Consider the following 26991-nt stretch of genomic DNA (forward strand, 5'->3'; position numbering starts at 1 on the left):
ATCCCCCTCTCTCACCCCCTACCCCGCTCTCCTTTCCCTCCCAAATCTGTCATGTTTCCTCCTCCTCCTCTCCCCTCCCTCCCTTCTTCTCACCCCACCCCCCCCCCCCCTCCCCCCACCTGTGAGTTTGGGGGGTGGTTCATTTGAGTGTGATGCCGCAGCCCCCTACTCCCCCCTACTCCCCCTACTCCCCCTCCCCACCCCCCCCCCCCCGCAAACGCTGTTGAGGGAAACAGACCCAACGGGTCTGCACTTGGTCTAGTATTATTATAAAAGTATGATATTAGTTTTTTGTGAATCAGCCTTAATGTTCATTGCTTCTTCTAAAGGGTCTAAAAATATAGTTTGAAATCTATGTGTATATTTCTTCATAAAGCCACATATCTGTATATATTTAAAATATTGATTATCCTTCAGTTTAAATTTAAATTTTAAATGTTGAAATGATAACAGTTTGCCCAATTCATACATATCCCCTACTTTCCTAATCCCGAGTCTATCCCATTGTTGATATGTTTTGTCGACGAGAGATGTTTTGAATGAGGGATTGTTCAATAGTGGGGTTAGTACTGATAGATTATTTAATTTCAAGGATACTTTTATTTGTTTCCAAATTCTTATTGCATTGGGTTCTTCTTATATATTATACTATTCAATTTTATCGGTGAGAGCTGGATCGTTCCTATATCGTGCGGATTGCACTCCTCTTTCTCCATTCTTATCCACTCCAACTGCTGAGTGGAACTATCCAACCAGTACATTATGTTCTTAATATGCACTGCCCAGTAGTAATACATAAAGTTAGGTAATGATAAACCCCCAACTTCTTTAGGTTTACACAAATGCTTTCGTTGAATTCTGTGTGCTCTGTAATCCCATATAAAATTAGTGATAGTAGAATCTAGTTTTTTGAAAAAGTATTTTGGAATATATATTGGGATCGCTTGAAACAAATATATTAATTGTGGTAAGAAAGTCATTTTTATAGCGTTAATTCTACCTATCAATGAGAGCGGGAGCGTTTTCCAAAATTTAATCACATCATTCAGTTTATTTAAAATTGACACTAAATAATGATTTGTGTCTTCTCGTAAATTGAATAGCTTCCTACCATTGAGCCAATTTTCTATCCATTCAGCTATCTCACCTTGGATCCCATGTGATCTAACCTGCCAGAGCAGCCTACCATGTGGAACCTTGTCGAATGCCTTATTGATATCCATGTACACAACATCTACAGCTCTGCCCTCGTCGACTTCTTTGTTCACTCGTTCAAAAAGGAGTTTTACGTTTTGAGGGGCATCCTACCTTGGGGTTCGGTAGTCACGTTCTTCGGCGGGCTGGGGCGCCCATCCCCCGCCACGCCGCGAGCTTTGACCAAGACACGGTACTTAGTCCCGGGCAAGAGTCCTCCCACCACCACCTCCTGTAGACAGAGAGGACAAGTTCAATACAACACCAAGACTAACCTGCCCCAGATACGCTGGGGGGAGTGTACACACCGCACAACACACAATGGTGACCCCCTTCCAGTTTTCCCTACCCTACGATCTCTTATTCCATATTCACATGTTACAGAGTAGTGGCGCAGCAGTAGAGTTGCTGCCTCACAGCGCCAGAGACCCGGGTTTGATCCTGACCTCATGTGCTGTCTGTACGGAGTTAGTACGTTCTCCCTGTGACCACGTGGGTTTTCTCCTGGTGCTCCGGTTTCCTCCCACACTCCAAAGACGTGCACGTTTTTAGGCTAATTGGCTGGGTGAAAGTTGTAAATCGTCCCAAGTGTGTATAGGATAGTGTTTATGTGCGGGGATCGCTGGCCGGCACGGACTCGGTAGGCTGATGGGCCTGTTTCCACGCTGTATCTCTAAACTAAACTAATCTAAACTAAAATGAATCCCAAAGACGTGCAGGTTTGGCTTCGGTAAAATTGTAATTTGTCCCAGGTGTGTATAGGATATTGTCAGGGTACGGGGTGATCGCTGGTCAGTGCAGACTCAGTGGGACGAAGGGCCTGTTTCCACGCTGTGTCTCAAGTGTCTAAAGTTAAGAGGAAAGACCAAAGATATGAAGTGAGGGGCCAAAATGGAACGCACAAGAGCTTGAAGGCACGTTACGTCCCACCAGATTCAAGAACAGCTTCTTTCCCGCTGCTATCTGACTCTTGGATGGACCTCTCCCCTGCTAAGGATAATTTCCCTATCTTCCAACCTACCTTGTTATGACCCTCGCACTTTATTTTATTTGCCCTTCCTCTGCAGCTTAGTTTAATTTAGTGAAATACAGCGTGGAAACAGGCCCTTCGGTATTACCTACCAGGAGAGGTTGGACTGTCTTTGATCGAATTTTGCTGGCTTTACCTTGAGCTAACCTTGTCATGTTTCTGTACACTGTGGATGGCTTGTTTGTAATCATGTCTTGTCTTTCCGTGGGCTGGATAGCACGTAACAAAAGCTTTTCACTGTACCTCGGTACACGTGACAATAAACTAAACTGAAAATGAAGACAAATTAGGATCGTTTTCTCTGGGGTGTTAGAGGTTGAGGGGAGACCTGATAGAATTATCTCAAATGATGACAGGCAGAGGTAAGGCAGGCAGTCAGAGCGGAAATGTCAAAGACTAGCTGGCATAACTTTAAGGTGAGAGGGTCAAATTTCAAAGGAGATGTGCGGGGCAAGTTGCTTTAACGCACTGTTAGAGGTGATGGTGGAGGCAGATACGATAGTGATGTTTAAGAGGCTTTTAGACAGGCACATGGATATGCAGGAAATGGAGGGATGTGGATCATATGCAGGCAGAGGTTAGTTCAACACGGCACAGACATTGTGGTCCGAAGGGCCTGTTCCCGTACTGTACTGTTCTGTGCTCTGTTCCATGTTCCAGGATCCATGATCCATGTTTCATTATCGATATTCCATGTTCCATGATCCATGATCCATGATCCGTTCCATAATCCATGATCCATGATCCATTCCATGATCCATATTCCATCCATGATCCATGATCCATGATCCATGATCCATGATCTATGTTCCATGTTCCATGATCCATGTTTCATGTTCCATGTACCATGATCTATGTTCCATGTTCCATGATCCATGTTCCATGTTCCATGATCCATGTTTCATGATCCATGTTCCATGATCCATGTTCCATGATCCATGTTCCATGATCCATGTTCCTTGACCCATGTCCCATGTTGCATGATGTATGTTCTATGATATATGACCCATGATCTGTGTTCTCTGCTCTGGCACTTACATAGGGTTGCGTATCCTTCACCCGATCCTGCAAGAAGAGGAGGATAAATTATAACACACTCCATTCATCTCTCCCCCCACCTGTATCCGACCTATTACTTGTTACTTGTTTATGCATATCATTCATTCATCTGCTTTGTATCTCCCCATATCACCGTCTATATCTCTTTTTTTCCCTTCCCCTCTCCCCTCACTCTCATTCTGAATAAGGGTCTCGACCCAAAGCGTCACCCATTCCTTCTCTCCAGAGATGCTGCCTGTTCCGCTGAGTTACTCCAGCATTTTGTGTCTACACTCCACCAATCACCCTCCAGGCTTTGTCCCACCCCCCTCTCGTCCTGTTCCCCCCCCCCCCCCCCCAAAACCATCAGTCTTAAGAAGGGTCCCAACCCAAAGTCCTCTGTCCATTCCCCCTACAGATGCTGCCTGACCCCCGAGTTCCTCCAGCACTTTGTATTTGTTTCTGGATTCCAGCACCTGCAGTTCCTTGTGTCACCACGTTTATTCACCGTTCAGATCGTGGATGATAACCCCCCAGCCCCCCCTTCCACCTCCCCCTTTGCCCGGCATCAACTTTCTCCTCAAACCCTGTGACACCTTTTTCTAGTTGGAAGGAGCGCAGAGAAGATTTACGAGGATGTTGCCAGGACTCGAGGGCTTGAGCTACAGTGAGAGGTTGGGCAAGCGAGGACTTTGGAGCACAGAAGGATGAGGGGTGATCTTATAGGTGACCTACATATGTTCTCTGGTTCTCAATTCCCCTACTCTGGGCAAAAGACTCTGTGCATCCACCCGATCTATTCCTCTCATGATTTTGTACATTTCTGTAAGATCACCCCTTATCCTCCAGCACTCCAACGAATAGAGTCCCAGCCTGCTCAACTTCTCCCTATAGTTCAGGCCCTCGAGTCCTGGCAACATCCTCACAAATCTTCTCTGCACCCTTTCCAGTTTGACAACATCTTTCCTATAACATGGTGAGCAAAACTGAACACAATACTCTCAATGTGGCCTCACCAACGCCTTATATAACTGCAGATGGACACAATATGCTGGAGTAACTCAGTGGGGTCTGGAGAGAAGGAATAGGTGAGGCAGCAACTCTGGAGAGAAGGAATGGGTGAGGTTTTGGTTGAGACCTCTTACAGACTAGGGGAGCATCAAGGGGAACTAGAGGTATAAAAAAGTGCAAAGAACAAAAGAATGAAAGGTATGAAAAGAACAAATCAAAGCTAGCAAGGATGATCAAGGAGAGGTGAAGCCCACAATGGTTCATTGTTGGCTGTGGAGAAGGTGATATGTGGGGGTTATGAACAGTGAATCTAAGCTGAATGACGGTGAAACTCACAGGGTGACTAGGGTGGGGGAGGGGCGGTGTGAGAGGGTAAAGCAAGGGTTACTTGAAGTTGGAGACATCAATGTTCATACCGCTGGGGTGTAAACTACCCAAGCGAAATATGAGGTGCTGTTCCTCCAATTTGCACTGGGCCTCACCCTGACAGTGGAGGAGGCCCAGGACAGAAAGGTCAGTGTGGGAGTGGGATGGGGAGTTAAAGTGTTTTGAGTGTCCCCTCGCGTGGATTCCCCCTGAAGACCACGTGACCCAAAGACCCCCAGCATCTCAGTACTAACCTGGCCGCGGTGACTCAGGTCGAACAGAAGGTCTTGCGTTCCTCTGGGTGAAGCCACTCCGTCTCTCCTGACCTCTGTGTACATCACCTGGACCATAGGGACAACAGGGAGAGTTGGACCGGTCACACACACAGCAAGCTGGTTCTCCACTCCCCACCCACCCACACTCTCCCCACACAAACCACTCCCCACCCACCCACTCCCCACCCACCCCCCACCAACCCACTCACCACCCTCCCTCTCCCCACCCACCCACTCCCCACCCATCCCCAAACCCACTCCCCACCCACCCACTCCCCACCCACACTCCCCCCACCCACCAACCCATTCACCACCCCACCCACTCCACCACCCACCATCTCCCCACCCACCCACACCTCCCACACCCACCAACCCACTCACCACCCACCCTCTCCCCACCCACCACCACTCCCCACCAACAATCTCCCCCACCAACCCACCACCCACCCACCCCCCCACTCCCCACCCACACCCAACCCTCTCACCACCCACCCACTCCCCACCCACCACCCACTCCCCACCCACAAACCCACTCCCCCCCCACCCACTCCCCACCCACCCTCTCCCCACCCACCAACCCACTCCCCCACCCACCAACCCCCTCCCCACCACCACCCCCCACCCACTCCCCACCCACCCTCCCCCCCCACCCTCTCCCCACCCACCAACCCACTCCCCACCCCCAAACCCACTCCCCACCCACCACTCTCCCCACCCACCCACCCCCCCTCCCCACCCACCCACTCCCCACCCCCACACTCTCCCACCCACCCACCCACTCACTCACCACCCACCACCACCTCCCTCCCCACCCACCAACCCACTCCCCACCCACACCCACTCCCCGCCCACCCCTCCCCCCACCCACCCTCTCCCCACCCACCACCCACTCCCCCCCACCCACAAACCCCTCCCCCCCCCACACTCTCCCCACCCACCCACCCCCACCACCACCCACCCACCACCCACTCCCCACCCCACGACCCACTCCCCACCAACCACCTCCCCACCCACCCACACTCTCCCCCACCCACCCACCCACTCACCACCCACCACCCACCCACTCCCCCCCCACCACCCCCACTCCCCACCACCCACTCCCCACCCACCCACACTCTCCCCACCCACCAAACCCCCTCCCCACCCACCCTCTCCCCACCCACTCCCACTCACCCACCACCCTCTCCCCACCCACCCACTCACCCCCACCCTCTCCCCACCCCCCCACTCCCCCCCCACCCCCCTCCCCCACCCACCAACCCATTCACCACCACCCTCTCCCCACCCACCCCTCCTCCTCACCCACCCGCACCTCCCACCCCCACCCTCCCCCCCCACCCACTCCCCACCCATCCGCGAACCCACCACCACCCACCAACTCCCCACCCCACCCTCTCTCCCCACCCACCCACTCCCCACCCACCCACTCCCCACCCACACTCTCCCCACCCACCACCAAACCCACCCACTCCCCGCCCACCCTCCCCCACCTCCCAATCTCCCCACCCACCCCCTCACCCCAACTTCTCCCCACCCACACCTAACCGTTCCCCACCCACCATCTCTCCCCACCCACCCCCCTCTCCCTCCCCCACCCACCCCACTCCCCACCCACCCTTTCCCCACCCACATCTAACCCTTCCCCACCCAACCTCGCAGGTCACGGGGAGAATGTGCAAACTCCGTACAGACAGCACCCGTAGTCGGGATGGAACCCGGGTCACTGGCGCTGTGAGGCAGCAGCACTACCCGCTGCGCCACCGTGCCGCCCCTGATACGGAAGCCGGGGAACGTGAATCTCCAACATCTCCACAGCAGCGTGTTCATAAGGACAGGTTTGTGTCCGTTCCCTCACTATCTCGGGCTCAACACCCGATGCTCTTGCCTGGTTGAAGTTGAGGCCTGGTTGTTGTCTGCACACCATGACACAAGGTTACAGAGTCACAGAGTCATAGAGCCCACAAATTGGTCCATCTACAGAGCAAAGGCCAATGGCCATTGGTCAATCTGCAGCAGGGACATGTGCAATGGCCAATGGTCATTGGTCCATCTACGCTATGCCTAACCCAATGGTCATTGGTCCATCTACAGCAGGGACCAGCCATTGGCCAGAGAAATCTCTCTCCCTATTGGTTGGACATCATGGTACCCTTCCCCGTCTCCTCCCACCACCACCGGCCCAAGCACCTCCCCCCCCACGCCGCCACTCCCCACCAGTGTTACCGTGTATCCGGTGATCCTGCCGTGCCGACGCGGAGATCCCCATCGCACCCGGATGGCCGTGCAGTTCAAGGCTTCCAGACCTCCCCACAGTGGTGGGCTCAGCCGATCTGTGCCAGAGAAGACCATGGTTACAAACATAGAAACATAGGTGCAGGATTAGGCCATTCTGCCCTTCGAGCCAGCACTGCCATTCCATATGATCAAGACTGATCATCCACAATCAGTACCCCGTTCCTGCTTTCTCCCCATATCCCCTGATTCCTTTAGCCCCAAGAGCTAAATCTAACTCTCTCCCGAACACATCCAGAAAATCGGCTTCTGTGGCAGAGAATTCCACACAGTTGGTCGGGAGGTGGCGGGACTGGGGAGGTAGTGACACAAGCTTTACCCCCACCCCAGGAGGACCCACACTCCCCACCCTCAGCCAGGTGGGACCCTCATCAACCTCCCGACCACTGCAAGGTGCTGTTAGAGTCAGAGAGGGGAAAGTTTAACCAGTTCACTGCCAAGATTTGTCATCACTTGTGTCCTCTGACCCGAGTATACAGTGACTCGGGGGTGGCACTGAACAGGTTCAAGGAGATGTGCGAAGCAAGTATTTTACGCAGAGGGTGGTGGGTCCGTGGTACATGCTGCCAGGTAATGCTGGTGGAGGCACACACAATGAAGGTAGACACAAAATGCTGGAGTAACTCAGCTGGTCATGCAGCATCTCTGGAGGGAGGGAACAAGAAGGGGTTTGACCCGAAAAGTCACCTACTCCTTCTATCCAGTTTCTGCCCGACCCGCTGAGTTACTCCAGCATTTTGTGTCTATCTTTGGTGTAAACCAGCATCTGCAGTTCCCTCCTACACAGGCAGATACAACAGTGGTTTATACCAAATATAGGCACAGAGTGCTGGACTAACTCAGTGGGTCAGGCAGCATCTGTGGAGAACATGGATAAGTGACATTTTGGATCAGGACCCATTTAGTTTAGTTGTGAGATACAGAATGGAAACAGGACCTTCGGCCCACTGGAGTTGTGCCGATCATCGATCCTTGTACACTATCACCATCCTACACTCTGGGGACAATTTACGATCTTAACCGAAGCCAATTAATCTACAAACCTGTACATCTTTGGAGTGTGGGAGGAAATCAAAACACCTGGAGAAAAAACCCACGCAGGTCATCTTTGGTAGAATCCAGCATCCGCAGTTTATTTTCATTACAATAGTGGTTTAGTTTAGTTTAGAGATACAGCGTGGAAACAGACCGTTCGGCCCACTGAGTCCGCGCCGACCAGCGTTCACACTAGTTCTATCTTACCCCACTTACTCATCCACTCCCTACACACTAGGGGCAATTTGGAGTGTAGGAGGAAACTGGGGCACCCACAGGGAGAACATACCATCTCTGTACAGAGATCAAACCTGGGTCTCTGGCGCTGCCAGGCAGCAGCTCGACCAGCTGTGCCAGCATGGGGACGGCCAGGACTGGGGGGGAATTGTTGTGGGTCTAATTCTGTGCTAATAGACCAGGAATGCCAAGCCTTCAGCAGCTAATTCCCCGTAATTCCAGTTTGTAAACTTCCTGTTTCAGGCCAGCTGCTGTGAGGTGCCGGCACGGGCACCTCCCTGCCCCTCACCCCTGGCCATCTCTCTGCCCCTCCCCTTGGGGTGGGGAGAGTGAGCCGGTCTCCCCACCCCACGACGTCCCTGCCCAGAGACCACCGCCTATTGCCCCCCCCCCCCCCCCCCGCTCAGTCCCCCCCCCCCCCCCCCCCCCCCCCCCCCCCCCCCCCCCCAGAGAGAGTGCGGACAATCTTCGCCCTTCCCCCACCCCTTCATCACCAAATCTCCACGCCCTCCACCCTCATCACTCTGCCTTCTCCCCCCCCCCCCCCCGAGTCCCTCTATCCCCTCTTCAACTCCCCCCTCCATCACAACTCTCTCCATTCCATCCCCTCGCCATCTATCCCCACATTCCTCCCCCCCCCCCTCCCTCCATTCCAACCCTTCAACCCTCTCTCCATCCACCGCCCCTCTATCATCATCCGTTCCCATCCTTCCACCCGTCCCCCTTCACCCTCCCCATCCCCCTCCTTGCCCCCCTGCACCCCTGCCCCCCTCCACCCCTCCTCCCCCCCCTCCCCTCCATCAGATCCTGCCTCCATCTATCCCTCAACCCGCCATGTTCTGCCTCCCCGTCCCCCCCATCTCACCTTCTCGCTTGCTCTCCCCTCGTCAATTTTCTCCCTCCCTCTCTCCCCTCACTTCCTTCCCTCCACAACCAATCCCACTTCCTCCATCTCCCGCTCTTTGCCTCCCCCATACCCACAAGGGGCTTCACCCCATCTGCCCTCGGCCTCCTGCCCCCTCTGTGCCCATGAATGGGCTCAGGGCCCAGAGACAACCCCGTAATGCCTAAGAGGGCAGTGGTGGAACCAGGGGGTGGATGGGGGAGATGTATCCGAGTTCAGCCCCATCACCATCTAGACTGAAGAAAGATTCCGACCCGAAACGTCACCTATCCATGTTCTCCACAGATGCTGCCTGACCCGCTGAGTTACTCCAGCACTTTGTGTTTATCTTCAACCAGCATCTGCTGTTTTTTTGTTTCGTTCAGTTTAGATCCGTTTAGTTTATTAATGTCACTTGTACCGTGAAAAAGCTTTTTGTTGCGTGCTAACCTGGATAGCACACTGTTGGGATGCATCACAGCTTGGGCGGGGAACAGCTCTGCGCAAGACCACAGGAAATCAAACAGAGTTGTAGATGTAGCCCAGTCCATCACACAGACCACACTCCCCACCATTGTAGATGTAGCCCAGTCCATCACACAGACCACACTCCCCACCATTGTAGATGTAGCCCAGTCCATCACACAGACCACACTCCCCACCATCGACTCCATCTACACTTCACGCTGCCTCGGGAAAGCAGCCAACATAATCACAGACTTGTCCATGACCCACCCCGGTCATTCCTTCTTCTCCCCGCTCCTGTCCAGCTTGAAAGCGCGCACCACCAGACTCAGGAACAGCTTCTTCCCCTCTGTTATCAGACTTCTGAACGGTCCTTCCATAAGCTAGGGTGCTGTCTGTGGAACTGATGCGCTACAATGCTGAGAACTATATTCTACACTCTGTATCTTCCCCCTTTACTCTCCCTATTGTATTGGAGATTAACTTTTGTATTTATGTGTGGTATTTCTGATCTGTTTGGATAGCGTGCAAAAACAAAGCTTGTCGCTGATCTTCAATACATCGCCATAATAATCCCAACCATAAGGAGGTGGTAGCTTCATAATTTCAAAAGTGAAAGGAGCAAAATTAGTCTATTCAGCCCATCAAGTCTACTCCGCCATTCAATCATGGCTGTTCTATCTCTCACTTCTAACCCCATTCTCCTGCCTTCTCCATGACACCTGTACTAATCAGGAATATGTCAATCTCCGCTTTAAAAATACCCAATGGCACAGATTCATCATTTTCTAGCTAAAATAAATTCCTCCCCATTTCTGTTCCAAAGGTACATCCTTTTATTCTGGTCCTAGACTCTCCCACTAGTGGAAACATCCTCTCCACATCCACTCTATCCAGGCCTTTCACAATTTGGTAAATTTCAATGAGATTAGGGCGGCACGGTGGTGCAGCTGTAGAGTTGCTGCCTCACAGCGCTAGAGACCCGGGGCTTGATCCTGACTACGGGTGCTGGCTGTATGGAGTTTGCATGTTCCTCCGGGTGTTCCTCCCACATCCCAAAACATGCAGATTTGTAGATTATTTGGCTTTGGTAAACATTGCAAGTTGTGACGAGTGCGTGCAGGGTAGTGCTGGCGTGCGGGGATCGCTGGTCGGCATGGACCTGGTGGGCCGAAGGGCCTGTTTTCAGGCTGTATCTCTAAAGTCTAATGTCTAATGAGATCCCCCCCTCCCCTCTTCCTTCTAAACTCCATCGAGAACAGGCCCAGAGCTGTCAAATGCTCTACAGGCCCAGAGCTGTCAAATGCTCTATCCCCCCCCCCCCCCCCCCCCCCCCCCACCCCCACCCACCCCGGTCTCTCTCCTTACCTGCTCTTCTCAGGGTGGTCCTGTCCTGCTTAGAACCTTGTGTCTGCCCAGACACAGAGACGAGGACTAGAAGCAGCCACAGCCATGATTTGTCCCGTTCTCCCATCCGGAGACAGGTCCACGTCCACGGGAGAAAGTGGAACAAGGGACAGGATTCCCGGCTTCCTATCTGGGAGCCTGGCTCTGGGAGTCGTTGAGAGGGACCCGGTGGGGGGGGGGGGGGGGGGGGGGGGGGGAGAGAATCCAACAGCAGAGAGACACGAGGCACGGGCGACCACTGGGTTCAGGAGAGTAGACAGCGGGGAGACACGACCAACAAGACAGAGCAAAGACTCAGCGGATCATCCAAGCTGTTCCCCGTCTCTCCGCCGATCTCCGATCGAGGGCAGCAGCTTCAGCCGGAGAGAGAGAGGGAGAGGGAGGGATAGAGAGATCCCACAGCTAAGGAGATAAGTGAAGTTTAATCGGGTGCTGATGTCAGGGGAAACGCAGACAAACGTCTCTCTTCAAGCTAACTCTCGAGTAGCCCGAGCAATATTTAAAGCCACATCACCCACTCAGACCGGGGCTTTGAAAGATCCCTTCAAACAGACACTTGGTCTATTTTAGGACACCTCTTCAATAAATTAAAGTCATTTTCCACAGTAGGCGTGGTTGCTTTTAAATGGGCCAGTACTTACACTGAGATGTTGCAGAGTTTAGATTAGTTTACTAGTTTAGTTTACTAGTTTAATTTAATAGTTTAGTTTAATTGTATGGTTTAATTATTTGGTTTAGTTAGTTTAGCTTAGTTTACTATTGTCACATATAACGAGATACGAGACCCTTCTTTCGACCTGAAGTCTGAAGTCTCCTTCTCTCCCGAGATCCTGCCTGTCCTGCTGAGTTGTTCCAGCTTTTAGTGTCTATCTTCTGTTTAAACCAGCATCTGTACTTCCTTCCTACACGCTACAGTAAAAAGCTTGTCAGTCTGAAGAAGAGTTTCGGCCCGAAACGTTGCCTATTTCCTTCGCTCCATAGATGCTGCTGCACCCGCTGAGTTTCTCCAGCATTTTTGTGTACCTTCGATTTTCCAGCATCTGCAGATCCTTCTTAAACACAGTGAAAAACTTGTTTTGTTGCGTGCTATCCAGTCAGCGGAAAGGCAGTACATGATTACCATCGAGCCGTCCACAGTGTACAGATACAGGATAAAGGCAATTACGTTTAGTGCAAGATAAAGTCCAGTAATGTCCGATTAAAGATTGTCCGAGGGTCTCCAATGAGGTAGATGGGAGGCCAGGACCAATAGACAATAGACAGTAGGTGCAGGAGAAGGCCATTCTGCCCTTCGAGCCAGCACCGCCATTCAATGTGATCATGGCTGATCATCCCCAATCAGTGCCCCGTTCCTGCCTTCTCCCCATATCCACTGACTCCGCTATTTTTAAGAGCCCTGTCTAGCTCTCTCTTGAAAGCATCCAGAGAACCTGCCTCCATCGCAGAGAATTCCACAGACACACCACTCTCTGTGAGAAAAAGTCTTTCCTCGTCTCCGTTCTAAATGGCTTACTCCTAACCTTATTCTTAAACTGTGGCCCCTGGTTCTGGACTCCCCCAACATCGGGAACATCGGGTTTCCTCTAGCGTGTCCAAACCCTTAACAATCTTATATGTTTCAATGAGATCTCCTCTCATCCTTCTAAACTCTAGAGTGTACAAGCCCAGCTGCTCCATTCTCTCGGCATATGTCAGTCCCGCCATCCCGGGAATTAACCTGGTAAACCTACGCTGCACTCCCTCAATAGCAAGAATGTCCTTCCCTTTTATGGGACCAAAACTGCACACAATACTCCAGGTGTGGTCTCACTAGGGCTCTGTACAACCGCTCTCTGGTTGGTGATAGGATGGTTCAGTTGCCTGATAACAGCTGGGAAGAAACTGTCCCAGAAATATGTATCTGCGTTCAACTTTACTACACCTAGTTATTAGTTCCAAACTTGGCTTTGAGCGTGGGTGGCTTTATTTATAACATTCAAAGTAAACTTTCTTCATAAAAACATAGACAAAAATAATCAGTGCATAGCTCACTCTACATGAAAGCGCGCACCACCAGACTCATGAACAGCCTTCTTCCCCTCTGTTATCAGGCTTCTGAATGGTCCTTCCATAAGCTAAGGTACTGTCCGATTTACCTCTACCCGATTGCGGGCATTGGACGTTGTCTCTGGAACTGGTGCGCTACAATGCTGAGAACGATATTCTGCACTGTATTCTCATGGACAGTGTAGTGGCGTAGCGGTAGAGCTGTTGCCTCACAGCGCTGGAGATCTAATTGCAATCCTGACTACGGGTGCTGTCTGTGCCAGGGATGGAAATGGGGGGGGGGGGGGGGTACGCAAGGGCGTCAGAGTTGTTAAATACGGATTCTGTTTTTTAAACGACCATGGATGATCATTACAAGGAGTCACCGCTGCATCGGCCATGAGATGAAAATGATTTGTTAACCACCACTGTTAGCACTTGTTAACAGCCAGTAGTTAACACGTAGTTATACAATGTGTCATCAATACATCGATCCACATTCCTCAGTAAATGTAATTGTGTTTTGACCAAGTATTAATGACGCCGCGTTCCTTTGAATAAAATTCACGGCAGAATTTCTTAAAACTCACTGCCAAGGCTCTGGACCGCGAGCACGGGCTCGGGTAGAGTCATGTGGCCCTAGTGTGTAGCGACTGGATGCGGACATGGGATAACATACTAGTGGGTGATCACTGGTCGATGTGAGGTCAGTGGGCCGAAGGGCTATCTCTCTAGACTAAGCGTGGCACGGTGGTAGAGTTGCTGCCTCACAGCACCAGAGATCCAGGTTCAATCGTGAGTACGGGTGCTGATTGTATGGATTTATATGTTCTCCCCATGAGACCGCACGGATTTTCCCCATATGCTCTGGCTTTCTCATACACTCCATAGACGTACAAGCTTGCAGCTCACACACAAAGTGCTGGAGTATCTCAGCGGGACAGGCAGCATCTCTGGAGAGAAGGGACGCGTGTCGTTTCAGGTCGAGACTTTTATCAGTCTTGTAGGGTCTGGAGCCGAAACATCACCCATTCCTTCTCTTCACAGATGCTGCCTGTCCCGCTGAGTTACTCCAGCATTTTGTGTCTATCTTTGGTGTAAACCAGTCCCTCATTGCAAAGGTTTGTAGGTTAATTGGCTTGGGTAAAGATTTCAAATTGTCCCTAGTGTGTAGGATATTGCGAGTGTGCGGGGACGGGGGTCGGTGCGGACACGGTGGAACGAAGGGCCTGTTTCCACGCTGTATCTCTAAGCTAAACTAAACTATAGAACCAGTGTGAACGGGTGATCGCTCGACAGCATGGACTCAATGGGCCGAAGGGCCTGATTCGCGCTGTATCTCTAAACTAAAGGCCAGCTACAGAGTTATTTTTACATCTAACTTTGAGCAGGGAACAAAGCCCCCCACAAGAATGTGCTTGGCAGCTCTAAATGCTAATTGACGGGGAAGGGGCTGGCTCTGTGTATTTCCGAGTGCTCCGGTCACACAGGGCGGTGGGAGAGGGGAAAAGAAAACGTAATTGTTTTATATCCAGACTTCCTCTTGGCTCGGGGAACTTATTTTCTATGCTGAGAATTCCCAGTATGAAGGCAGACTACACAGCGAAATTTAGAGTTGCCAACTTTCTCACTCCCTAATAAGGGACAAAAGGTCAAAATACGGAACAAATTCCCGACGGCAATTCGTTGACCGGCTCGGCCGTGGCTGGGTGAATGATGAGTTGTCCCGGGTGCTGGACTACACACAAAGCCCAGCCGGCGGGCCAGCTGAGGAGTTTTGGCCCCGGCACCCCATCCAACTCATGAACCGATGATCGGCCTTGAGAAGGAGGGGTGGTGGTGTCGGCGGTAAGCGAAGGTCTGAAGGTCGGACAGCTGGACATGATACTCCAAGTGTGGCCTCCCCAATATCTTCTACAATTGTAACATTACAACAAACATCTTTACTCAATAGACACAAAAATGCTGGAGAAACAGCGGGACAGGCAGCATCTCAGGAGAAGCATTCTCTCCAGAGATGCTGTCTGTCCCGCTGAGTTACTCCAGCATTTTGTGTCTATCTTCGGTGCAAACCAGCATCTGCAGCCCTTTCCTACACATCCATCCTGACTGATGAAGGCCAGAGTACCGAAAGCCAGTGGCGGACTGGGTCTAAAAATATTGGTTGCCAGGAGACAAAGGGGTCCCACTTCATCAGGGGCCCCACTTGCCATCGGGCAAGCTGACACCCTGGCCAGTCCGCCACTGCCGAAAGCCCTTTCTACCACCCTATCTAACTGTGACGCCAGTCTCAGGGAATATTGGTTCCCTTTCAGTTATATCCACGGGTGCTGCATTCTGGAAGGACAAAAATCATTCGAGGAAAATACCAAGTAAATGTTAGAACCTTGAGGACCATTGATGTATACGAGGCATCTTGGGGTTCAAGTCCGTAGATTCACCTCCAGTACCTCCTTCAACCTTCTCTATGGCTCCGTTGCTCCCGACTTTTATTAAAGGCCATTTTTACACATTTGGGTTTCACTATGTAGAAATTACAGCTGTGTTTATACATAGTCCCCCCATTTCAGGGCACCATAGTGTTTGGGACACATGGCTTCACATGTGCTTGTAATTGCTCAGGTGAGTTTAATTGCCTCCTTAATGCAGGTATAAGAGAACTCTCAGCACCTAGTCTTTCCTCCAGTCTTTCCATCACCTTTGGAAACTTTTATTGCTGTTTATCAACATGAGGACCAAAGTTGTGCCAATGAGCAAAGTCAAAGAAGCCATTATGAGTGAGAAACAAGAATAAAACGGTTAGAGACATCAGCCAAACCTTAGGCTTATCATAATCAACTGTTTGGAACATCATTAAGAAGAAAGAGAGCACTGGTGAGCTTACTAATCACAAAGGGACTGGCAGGCCAAGGAAGACCTCCACAGCTGATGACAGAAGAATTCTCTCTATAATAAAGAAAAATCCCCAAACACCTGTCCGACAGATCAGAAACACTCTTCAGGAGTCAGGTGTGGATTTGTCAATGTCCACTGTCCGCAGTAGACTTCATGAACAGAAATACAGACGCTACACTGCAAGATGCAAACCACTGGTTAGCCGCAAAAATAGGATGGCCATGTTACAGTTTGCCAAGAAGTACTTAAAAGAGCAACCACAGTTCTGGGAAAAGGTCTTGGGGACTGTATGGAGGAGGGAAGGAACTGCCCAAGATCCAAAGCATACCACCTCATATGTGAAACACGGTGGTGGGGGTGTTATGGCCTGGACATGTATGGCTGCTGAAGGTACTGGCTCACTTATCATCATTGATGATGCAACTGCTGATGGTAACAAAGAAACATAGAAATTAGGTGCAGGAGTAGGCCATTCGGCCCTTCGAGCCTGCACCGCCATTCACTATGATCATGGCTGATCATCCAACTCAGTATCCTGTACCTGCCTTCTCTCCATAACCCCCTGATCCCTTTAGCCACAAGTAGTAGCATAATTAATTCTGAAGTGTATAGACTGCTAACTGCTCAAGTTTAAACAAATGCCTCAAAACTCATTGGCCGGCAGTTCATTCTACAGCAAGACAATGATCCCAAACATACTGCTGAAGCAACAAAAGATACAGGACTGGCAGTGCATCACCGGAGAAGACACCCAGCAACAGGTGATGTCCATGAATCACAGACTTCAAGCAGTCATTGCATGCAAAAGATATGCAACAAAATACTAAACATGACTACTTTCATTTACATGACATTATGGTGCCCCAAACATTATGGTGCTCTGAAATAGGGGGACTATGTATAAACACTGCTGTAACTTCTACATGGTGAAACCAAAATGTATAAAAATGGCCTTTATTAAAATCTGACAATGTGCGCTTTAACCACATGTGATTTTTTTTTTCTATTACATATCTCAAATTGTGGAGTACAGAGGCAAATAAATAAATGATGGGTCTTTGTCCCAAACATTATGGAGGGCACTGTAGCTCTCAATTGCTAACCATTGTAGCGCCCCTCCCATTCCCACATCCATCTCGGTCCTGGACCTCCTCCGTTGCCTATCACATTGTTAGCGCTGCCCTCTGCTGTACTGATGTTGTATATACAACCTCACTCTCCTGTAAGAGGGAGACTGTGGTGAGCTAGATCCTGTTCACTAATGGGATGAGATATATAGTCATTCAGCCCGGAAGCAGGCCCTTCGGCCCGACTCGTCCATGCTGTCCAAGATGCCCCAACAAGCTAGTTGTATGTTCCCACATTTGGCCCTAATCCATCTAAACCTTTCTTATCCATGTGCCTGCGTTTAGTTTGGTTTGGTTAGGTTTAGTTTAGTTTATTGTCACGTGTACCGAGGTCCAGTGAAAAGCTATTTTGTTGCGGGCTAACCAGTCATACATGATTACAATCGAGCCATCCAAAGTGTACAGTTACAGGACAAAGGGGATAGTAGAGGTTTAACGGATTGGAGCGAGTGTAATGAACGATTGCAGATCCACTTCTGTGACCGGCCCACAGAGTTCTGGCTTGCCCACCATCTTGCTTTTTGTTTAATAAGTGTATTTTTTCATTTAAATGTTAAGTGTCTTCCAAACAGGCCCTTCTTCCCAACTTTCCCATGCTGATCAACCTTCGACACTAGTTCCACTTGTCCGAATTTGGCCCATATCCCTCTAAACCTGTCCTATACATGCACCCGCCCGAATGTCGTTCAAATGTTATTCTATTACCTGCTTCAACTACCTCTTCTGGTGGCTTGTACTATATACCCACCATCCTCTGTGTAAAAAAGTTGCTCCTCAGATTTCTATTAAATCTCTCCCCCCCCCTCACTTTAAACCTATGTCCTCTAGTTCTTGATGCTCCTACCCTGGGTAAAGACTGTGTGTTCACCTTATCTATTCCTCTCATGATTTTGTACACTTTTCTAAGATCACTCCTCATCCTTCTGCGCTCCAAGGTGTAAAGTCCTAGCCTGGCCAACCTCTTCCTGAAGCTGGGGCCCCTTGAATCCTGGCAACATCATCGTAAATCTTCTCTGCATCCTTCCCAATGTAACCACATCTTTCCTGCAGCAGGATGACAAAAACTGAACACAATGCTCTAAATGCCGCCTGAACAATATATTGTATAATGAGCTGCTGGAGGTGGTTGTTGAGGCAGGTGGTATCACAACACTTATTAAAAAGGCACAACAGAGGATGTACTTCCTGCATCAGCTGAGGAAACACTATCTGCCACAGGCAATGATGGTCCAATTCTACACGGCCATCGTAGAGTCTGTTCTCACCTTTTCCGTCATGGTCTGGTTTGGCTCAGCCACCAAGCACGACACCTGGCTGCAGCGAATCGTCCGATCAGCAGAGAAGGTTATTGGCTGCAACCTTCCCTCCATTGATGAACTGTAAACCGCAAGGGCCAGGAAGTTAGTAGGTACGATCATCTCTGACCCCTCTCACCCTGGCCACAAACTCTTTGAATCACTTCCCTCTGGAAGGCGACTCCGGACTGTCAAAGCTGCCACAGCCAGACATAAAAACAGCTTTTTTCCACGAGTAGTTGCTCTACTCAATAACCAAAAATCTGTAGCCTCCTTTCGCTCTGGTATTTTATTTAATTCACATATTTAATCGATAATGTTTTATTATTAATGTTTAATGTTTTATGTATCATTCCTAACTCACTGTATGTCATGTTGTCACTTGTGGGTGGAGCACCAAGGCAAATTCCTTGTATGTGAATACTTGGCCAATAAACTTAGTTGTTCACTCATTCATTAAGAAACATTTAGACAGGTACATGGGTATGGCAGGTTCAGAGGGATATGGGCCAAATGCATGCAGCTAGGACTAGTGTAGATGGGGCAAGTTGGGATGAAGGGCCTGTTTCCATGTTGTGTGACCCAATAACGCTATAACTAAATGATTTGATGAGGAGTACAACTGGGAAACATTCTTTAAACAGCTCCCACGCTTCCAACCAAGCTTGATGAGTTATAATTTCCCCATCCGGGTTTGGTGTATCTTTGAAGCACTAACCCACAAATGTTGCGAGAGGTTAAGTTAGTCAGATGGTGGAGTGATTTAGACTTTAGAGATCCAGCATGGAAACAGGCCCTTCGGCCCAGCGAGTCTGCGCCGACCAGCGATCACCCTGTACACTGTCCCACGCATACTGGGGCAATTTACAATTTTCTTACTGAAGCCAATTAAACTACAGAACCCGCACGCCTTTGGAGTGTGGGAGGAAACCTGAGCTCCCACAGAAAACCCACGCAGTCACAGGGGGAACATACAAATTCCGTACAGACAGCACCATAGTCAGGATCGAACCCGGGTCACTGGTGCCGTAAGGCAGCAGCTCTTCCCACTGCGCCACCATAATGCCCTGTTGGCGATGATAGGATTAAGGAGAAGGAGGAAAGTGGTCTGAGGAAAAATATCAGCCACACACCCATTGAGCAACAGGCACGGTGGGCAGCATGTCCTCCTCCCGCCTCTGCTACTAATGTTCTATTTGACTGTGGGAACCATCACAGGCATCTTCAGACATCTCTGTATTCCTGTCGACAGACACCAAAAGCTGGAGTAACTCTGTGGCGTCAGGCAGCATCTTTGGAGAAAAAGGAATGGGTGACGTTTCGGGTCAAGACCCTTCTTCAAACTGAGAGACAGGGGAAAGGGAAACAAGAGATATAGCTGGTGATATAGAGAAATAGATCAAATGAATTAAAGATTAAGGAATAGAGCTCACAATTGTCCATTGTTGGCCCTGGGGTAGGGGGTAATGAGTTAAACAAATTCAACAGGAGGACAATGAAACTAGTACGATGACTAGGGTAGGGGAGGAATGGAGAGGGAGGGGATGCAAGGGTTACTTGAGGTTGGACCAATTAATATTCATACCGCTAGCTTGTAAGTTTCCCAAGCCAAATGCTCCTGTCGTTCAGTTTAGACAGGCTGAACCTTTTTAAGAATTAAGAATAAGGGGTAGGCCATTTAGGTCTGAGATGAAAAGCTTTTTCACCAAGAGAGTTGCAAATCTGTGGAATTCTCTGCTACAGAAGTCGTGGAGGCCAATTCATTGGATGTTTTCAAGAGTTAACGGAAGGGCTAACGGAATCAAGGGATATGGGGAGAAGGCAGGAAGGGGGTACTGATTGGTGATGATCAGCCATGATCGTATTGAATGGCGGTGCTGGCTCGAAGGGCCGAATGGCCTTCTCCTGGACCTATTGTCTATGTTTCTATGTTTTCCTAGGCTGGGAATGTCTCGCTGTCTGTTGTCATGTTACTTGTGAGGCCCACCACCTCATTTAATTTAATTAATGAAGAAGCGTCTCAACCCGAAACCAAGGCAGGAACGGGAGGTACTGATTGTGGATGATCAGCCATGATCACATTGAATGGTGGTGCTGACCCCATATCCCCCGACTCTGCTATCTTCAAGAGCGCTATCTAGCTCTCTCTTGAAAGTTTCCAGAGAACCGGCCGCAACTGCCCTTTGAAGCAGAGAACTCCACAGACTCACCACTCCCTGCATGAAAACGTGTTTTCACATCGACTCCTGACAAAGGACAATAGGTGCAGGTGTAGGCCTTTCTGTCCTACAAACCAAAACATCACAATATTATTATTTCGGATCAATGCCCTCTTACATTTTCTGTAAAATTGGAAGGAATGGCAAAAAAAAAGGCGTGCTGGAGATTTAACCCACAAATACTTGCAGAGGCTAGTTGTTGTGACTATCTGAAGGTACAGATAAAAACTTGTTTTTAGATAAACGACACTCCTGGTAATTCTCCATCCTTGCTATGGGAAACTTTTAAAGCCTATCTCAGAGGCTGCATCATTTCATACCAAGCCTTTCAAAATAAGAGGAATAGGGCAGAACAATTGGAATTAGAAAATGCGGCTGACCCGTCCATAATAAAACACAATCAGATACAGGAGCTGCAATCAAATTCAAACTAAACCAGATACTTTCGGCCAGAATCAGTGCGGCATTCCAATATACTAAACAAAAATACTTTGAATTCGGCGATAAACCACATAAACTTTAGCACGGCAACTCCGCAAATTAGAGAATGACCGTACCATGCATAAAATTAGATCAGAAAAAACGTCGATTTGCTCTCACTGCCCAAAGATATCAATGAAAGATTTCTACAATTTTATCAAACCCTATACTCGTCGCAAACAACAGCCGACTCAGCGAAGATGAAGAGCTTTCTTGATAAGTGCAACCTCCCATCCCTCAGGGAGATGGAACGGAAGGAACTAGGTGCGGGGATAACAATAAAGGACATTTCAGAGACCATTAAATCACTGAAAAATGGAAAAACTCCCAGCCCTGACAGGCTCAATAACGAATGTTATTAAAAATGTAACTACATAATTTCCCCACGCCTACGAAGCCCCTACACTCAAGCATTCAAGGAACCGACCTAACCACAGACTCTTGCAGAATCAATGATTACATTAATTCCTAAAAAAGATAAAAATCCCGAAGAGCCGGGATCCTATTGCCCTCTTAAACACTGACCAGAAGATTCTAGCCAAGACTTTGGCTCGTAGACTTAGCCTAGTCATTGGCAAACTATTACATCCAGATCAAACTGGGTTCATGCCTAACGACACTCATTATATAATTTGAGACGTCTGCTTAATATAATGTATTCGCAGTGAATACCTAACGAAGACCTAACAATCATTTCACTGGACGCCGAAAAGGCTTTCGCTCAAGTGGAATGGTCTTATCTTTTCACAGTGTTGGAAAAATTCCAATTGGGAGAAAACTTCATTTCATGGGTGTTGCTTTTATATACTTATCCGACAGCCAGAATACTAACAAACCAAATGCTTTCACCTAAATTTCATTTATTCAGGGGCAATAGACAAGGATGCGCTCTCTCCCCGATGCTATTTGCATTGGCCATAGAACCTCTTGCCGAGAGTATCAGGTCCCATCCAGGTATATGGATACAATACTAAACATACTTCTAATCAAATTTCTCTATATGCAGATGATGTACTCCTATACGTTACTAATCCCCAATTTAGTATTCCAAATTTATTAACTACTATAGAACAATTGTGTTCCCTTTCTGGCTATAGAATCAATTGGAACAAAAGTGAAATTATGCCAATAAAAGAACAAGACGTCACCCAGGTCCAACAGTTTCCCTTTAGAATCATTACTGAAAAATTCAGATACCTCGGAGTTTACGTTACCAGAAAATATTCCCTTTTGTTTAAAACAATAGACAATAGGTACAGGAGTAGGCCATTTGGCCCTTCGAGCCAGCACCGCCATTACATGTGATCACGGCTGATCATCCCCAATCAGTACCCCGTTCCAGCCTTCTCCCCATATCCCCTGACTCCGCTATTTTTAAGAGCCCTGTCTAGCTCTCTCTTGAAATCTTCCAGAGAACCGGCCTCCACCGCCCTCTGAGGCAGAGAATTCCACAGACTCACCACTCTCTGTGAGAAAAAGTGTTTCCTCGTCTCCGTTTTAAATGGCTTACTCCTTATTCTTAAACTGTGGCCCCTGGTTCTGGACTCACCCAACATCGGGAACACGTTTCCTGCCTCTAGCGTGTCCAAACCCTTAGCAATCTTATATGTTGCAATGAGATCCTTCTAAATTTCCCTCCATTAATTCCATAAGCATATTCAATTTTGGAAAACACTGCCTATTTCTCTTCTCGGTAGACTAAATGCCGTAAAGATGATCTTTCTCCCGCAAATTTTATACTTATTCCAGTCAATACCGAAATGTCCTCCCAAACGTTTTTTCAAAAAAATTGATTCCATTGTCACTAATTTCATCTGGGAATTGAATTTGAAGCCATTGAATACACAGACATTTGTGTAAATCTAAAGAAAATGGAGGGCTAGCCTTACCTAACTTCCTCTTTTACTATTGGGCAACCAATATTAAAACTATAATTTTCTGGCTGGATGATTCATACCAACAGGCAAATTGGCTAGGAATGGAAAGGGAAGATTGCTTGTCTTTCTGTATAGGCTCGATTGTCCTGTCTCCAATATCCTAGAATAAGTCAACACACGAGCATAACCCGATAATACACAGTACTCAGATTCTGATTCAGATTCAAACTTTATTGTCATTGTGCAGTGTACAAGTACAGAGACAACGAAATGCAGTTAGCATCTCACCCAGAAGTGCAAACACAGAAAGGGGATGAGGGGATGAGGAGGAATTTCTTTAGTCAGAGTGTGGTGAATCTGTGGAATTCATTGCCACAGACGGCTGCGGAGGCCAAGTCAATAGATATTTTCTTCTTTTTTTTTGTTTTGTTTATTTTATTAGAAGTTAATACAGTACAAAACAGTACAGTGGAACCTAATTTTAGGTGTCGACTATGTAATACCGTAAAACATTCTATGTACAACCTCTAGTTTTATGTTATGAAAAGGAAGTAAGCAAGACAAGAAAAAGAAAACAATAGAAAGAGGAAAAAGTGGAAAAATAGATGGTAGAGAGTAGAAAAACGTGAAGTGTGTATATAAAAAATAAAAAAGGAAGAGAGAAAGTAGAAATAGAAGAGAAGGCCCCTTAAAAGAGAATTTTTCAAATCTGTATTCGGAGATGTAGATCTATCCGCGTCATGAACTGAAATCAGCAATCTTTACGGTACCGCTGCATCACATGATTCCAAAAAGTCGATGAAAGGAGACCAACTCCTTAAGAATTGGTCATATTTATCTATTAGTCGGAGTCTCATTTCTTCAAGGCGTGCTATGTCCATCATATTCCTAATCCACATTTTAACAGTTGGTGTGGTTGTATTTTTCCAAAATTTAAGTATCAATTTCTTTCCAATTATTAACCCATAATTAAAAAAAACACTTTGATCTTTATTTAAATTGGTATCTTCTCCTATTATTCCAAATATAATCCATTCCGTTTTGGGTTCTATTCTTGACTTGAAAAGCTTTGTAAATATATCAAATATATCACTCCAAAATTTATTCAACTTTGTACATCCTACAAATGAATGTGTTATATTAGCGTTTTGAAACAAACATTTATCGCATCTGGGAGAGACGTTTGGATAAAATTTATTCAACCTCGTTTTTGAATAATATAGTCTATGTAATAATTTGAATTGATTTAAATTATGTCTTGCATTAATATAACAGTTATGTGTATTCATCAAATACTTTTCCCATCTATCCTTCGAGATCTTTATCATTAGCTCATGTTCCCAATCTTCCCTTAATGCTTCTGTTGAGGGTGATTCTCTATTTAATATATTATTATAAAAGTATGATATTAATTTTTGTGAATCAGCCTTAATATTCATTGCTTCTTCTAAAGGATCTAAAAATATAGTTTGAAATCTATGTGTATATTTCTTCATAAAGTCACATACCTGTATATATTTAAAATATTGATTATCCTTCAATTTAAATTTTAATTTTAATTGTTGAAATGATAACAGTTTGCCCACTTCATACATATCCCCTACTTTCCTAATCCCCAGTCTATCCCATTGTTGATATGTGTTGTCGATGAGAGAAGGTTTGAATGCGGGGTTGTTCAATAGTGGGGTTAGTACTGATAAATTATTTAATTTCAAGGATACTTTTATTTGTTTCCAAATTCTTATTATATTGTGAATAATTGGGTTCTTCTTATATATTATACTATTCAATTTTATCGGTGCGAGCAGGATCGTTCCTATATCGTGCGGATAGCACTCCTCTTTCTCCATTCTTATCCACTCCAACTGCTGAGTGGAACTATCCAGCCAGTACATTATGTTCTTAATATGCACTGCCCAGTAGTAATATATAAAGTTAGGTAATGATAAACCCCCAACTTCTTTAGATTTGCACAAATGCTTTCGTTGAATTCTATGTGTTCTGTAGTCCCATATAAAATTAGTGATAGTGGAATCTAGTTTTTTGAAAAAATATTTTGGAATATATATTGGGATCGCTTGAAACAAATATATTAATTGTGGTAAGAAAGTCATTTTTATAGCGTTAATTCTACCTATCAGTGAGAGCGGAAGCGTTTTCCAAAATTCAATCGTATCATTCAGTTTATTTAATAGTGGTATAAAATTGGCACTAAATAATGATTTGTGTCTTCTCGTAATTTGAATACCCAGATACTTGAATTTTTCTGTCGCAATTTTGAAGGGGAATTTTAGTAAGTGTCTCGAATCCTGTGGTTTTAAAGACTTAATTTCGCTTTTATTCCAATTTATTCTATATCCTGAAAAAGAGCCGAATTCCTCAATTAGTAATACACTCGTTTGTGTATTAGTAATACATAAAAGGATGTCATCAGCATATAATGAAATTTTATTCTTTGAGTCCTTGCTGTTATATCCGTGAATATTCGGGTGATTTCTAATCCTTTCGGCCAGCGGTTCTATCATAAGGGCAAATAGCAATGGTGATAAGGCACACTCTTGCCTATTACCCCTTGATAAGTAAAATTTTGGAGATAGCGTATTGTTAGTTAATATTCTTGCCGTAGGTCTATCGTAAAGCAGTTTAATCCATTTAATAAAATTCTCTCCCGTATTAAATTTTTGGAGTACCTTGTATAAATACTGCCATTCTACTTGATCAAATGCCTTCTCTGCATCCAACGTGACAACTGAAATATCTTCATTGTCCTCATTATGAGAGTACATTATATTAAAAAGCCTTCTCAAATTATTAAATGGTTGTCTTTTGGGTATAAATCCCATTTGATCCGTATTTATTAAATTGTTAATATAATTATTTAGCCTTCTGGCTAGAATCTTTGCTAAAATTTTCTGATCTGTATTTAGAAGTGAAATAGCTCTATAAGAACCCGGTTCATCTAAATCTTTATCTTTTTTTGGTATAAGCGTTATTGTTGCTTCTGCTAGTGTTTCTGGTAGTTTATTTTCAGTATAAGCCTGCATATATAAATTGAATAATCTTGGTACGATTGACTCCTGAAATCTTTTATAAAATTCATTACTAAAACCTTCTGGTCCTGGGGTCTTCCCATGTTTCAGTGAGTTTATTATTTGTTTTATTTCTTCACTAGTAATCCGTGCTCCTAATTGCTCTTGTTCTAAACTATCCAATTTTGGGAGCTTGCAATTATCTAAAAAATTTGTAATTTTACTTACATCTGTCTTTATTTTAGATGTATATAAATTATGATAAAATTGGGCAAACCTCTGATTAATATCCTTAGGCAATGTTAGAAACTCACCCTTATCCGATTTAATTTTAGTAATAGTTTTTTCCTTTTCTCGTTGCTTCAGTTGCCTCGCAAGTAGTTTATGTGCCTTATCCCCAAATTCGAAGAGTGCTTGTTTTGTAATTTGGAATAATCTTATTACTTTAGCCGATAGTATTCTATTGACTTTATATTTCAATAAAGTTATCTTATTATGTTTATTTATGGTTGGGTCAGTTGCATTGTCCAGTTCTAGTAATTTTATTTTCTGTTCTATCCGCTGAAGTTCTCTTTTATTTTCCTTATTTTGAAAACTTTGGTAAGAGATTATGACACCGCGAATATATGCCTTGAAGGTTCAATTTTGTGTCCAGTAAGAAATAGTCAATTCGCGAATAAGTTTTGTGAACTGATGAATAAAATCAGTATTCCCTACCACTTGGATTTGCTATTCTCCAAACATCAGCTATGTTATTATTTTTTATATAAGTATTTAAAAATTCACAGGTCTTAGTTTTAACAAGACGCTT

General features: G+C 46.7%; 1 protein-coding gene across 1 annotated transcript in view; it reads right to left on the bottom strand.

The window, feature by feature from the left end:
- LOC129693754 (pikachurin-like) overlaps positions 1 to 11414 on the bottom strand; it is a 52866-nt gene extending 41452 nt beyond the window's left edge. The window contains 5 exon segments of the mRNA XM_055630527.1: positions 1309 to 1426; positions 3263 to 3289; positions 4894 to 4980; positions 7138 to 7244; positions 11195 to 11414. Of these exon segments, the coding sequence (XP_055486502.1) occupies positions 1309 to 1426; positions 3263 to 3289; positions 4894 to 4980; positions 7138 to 7244; positions 11195 to 11300 (445 nt within the window). The 5' untranslated portion in view covers positions 11301 to 11414.
- Between the last annotated feature and the right edge of the window lie 15577 nt (positions 11415 to 26991).

This window comes from Leucoraja erinacea, chromosome 3 (assembly GCF_028641065.1).
Source record: "Leucoraja erinacea ecotype New England chromosome 3, Leri_hhj_1, whole genome shotgun sequence".
Lineage (NCBI taxonomy): Eukaryota > Metazoa > Chordata > Chondrichthyes > Rajiformes > Rajidae > Leucoraja > Leucoraja erinaceus.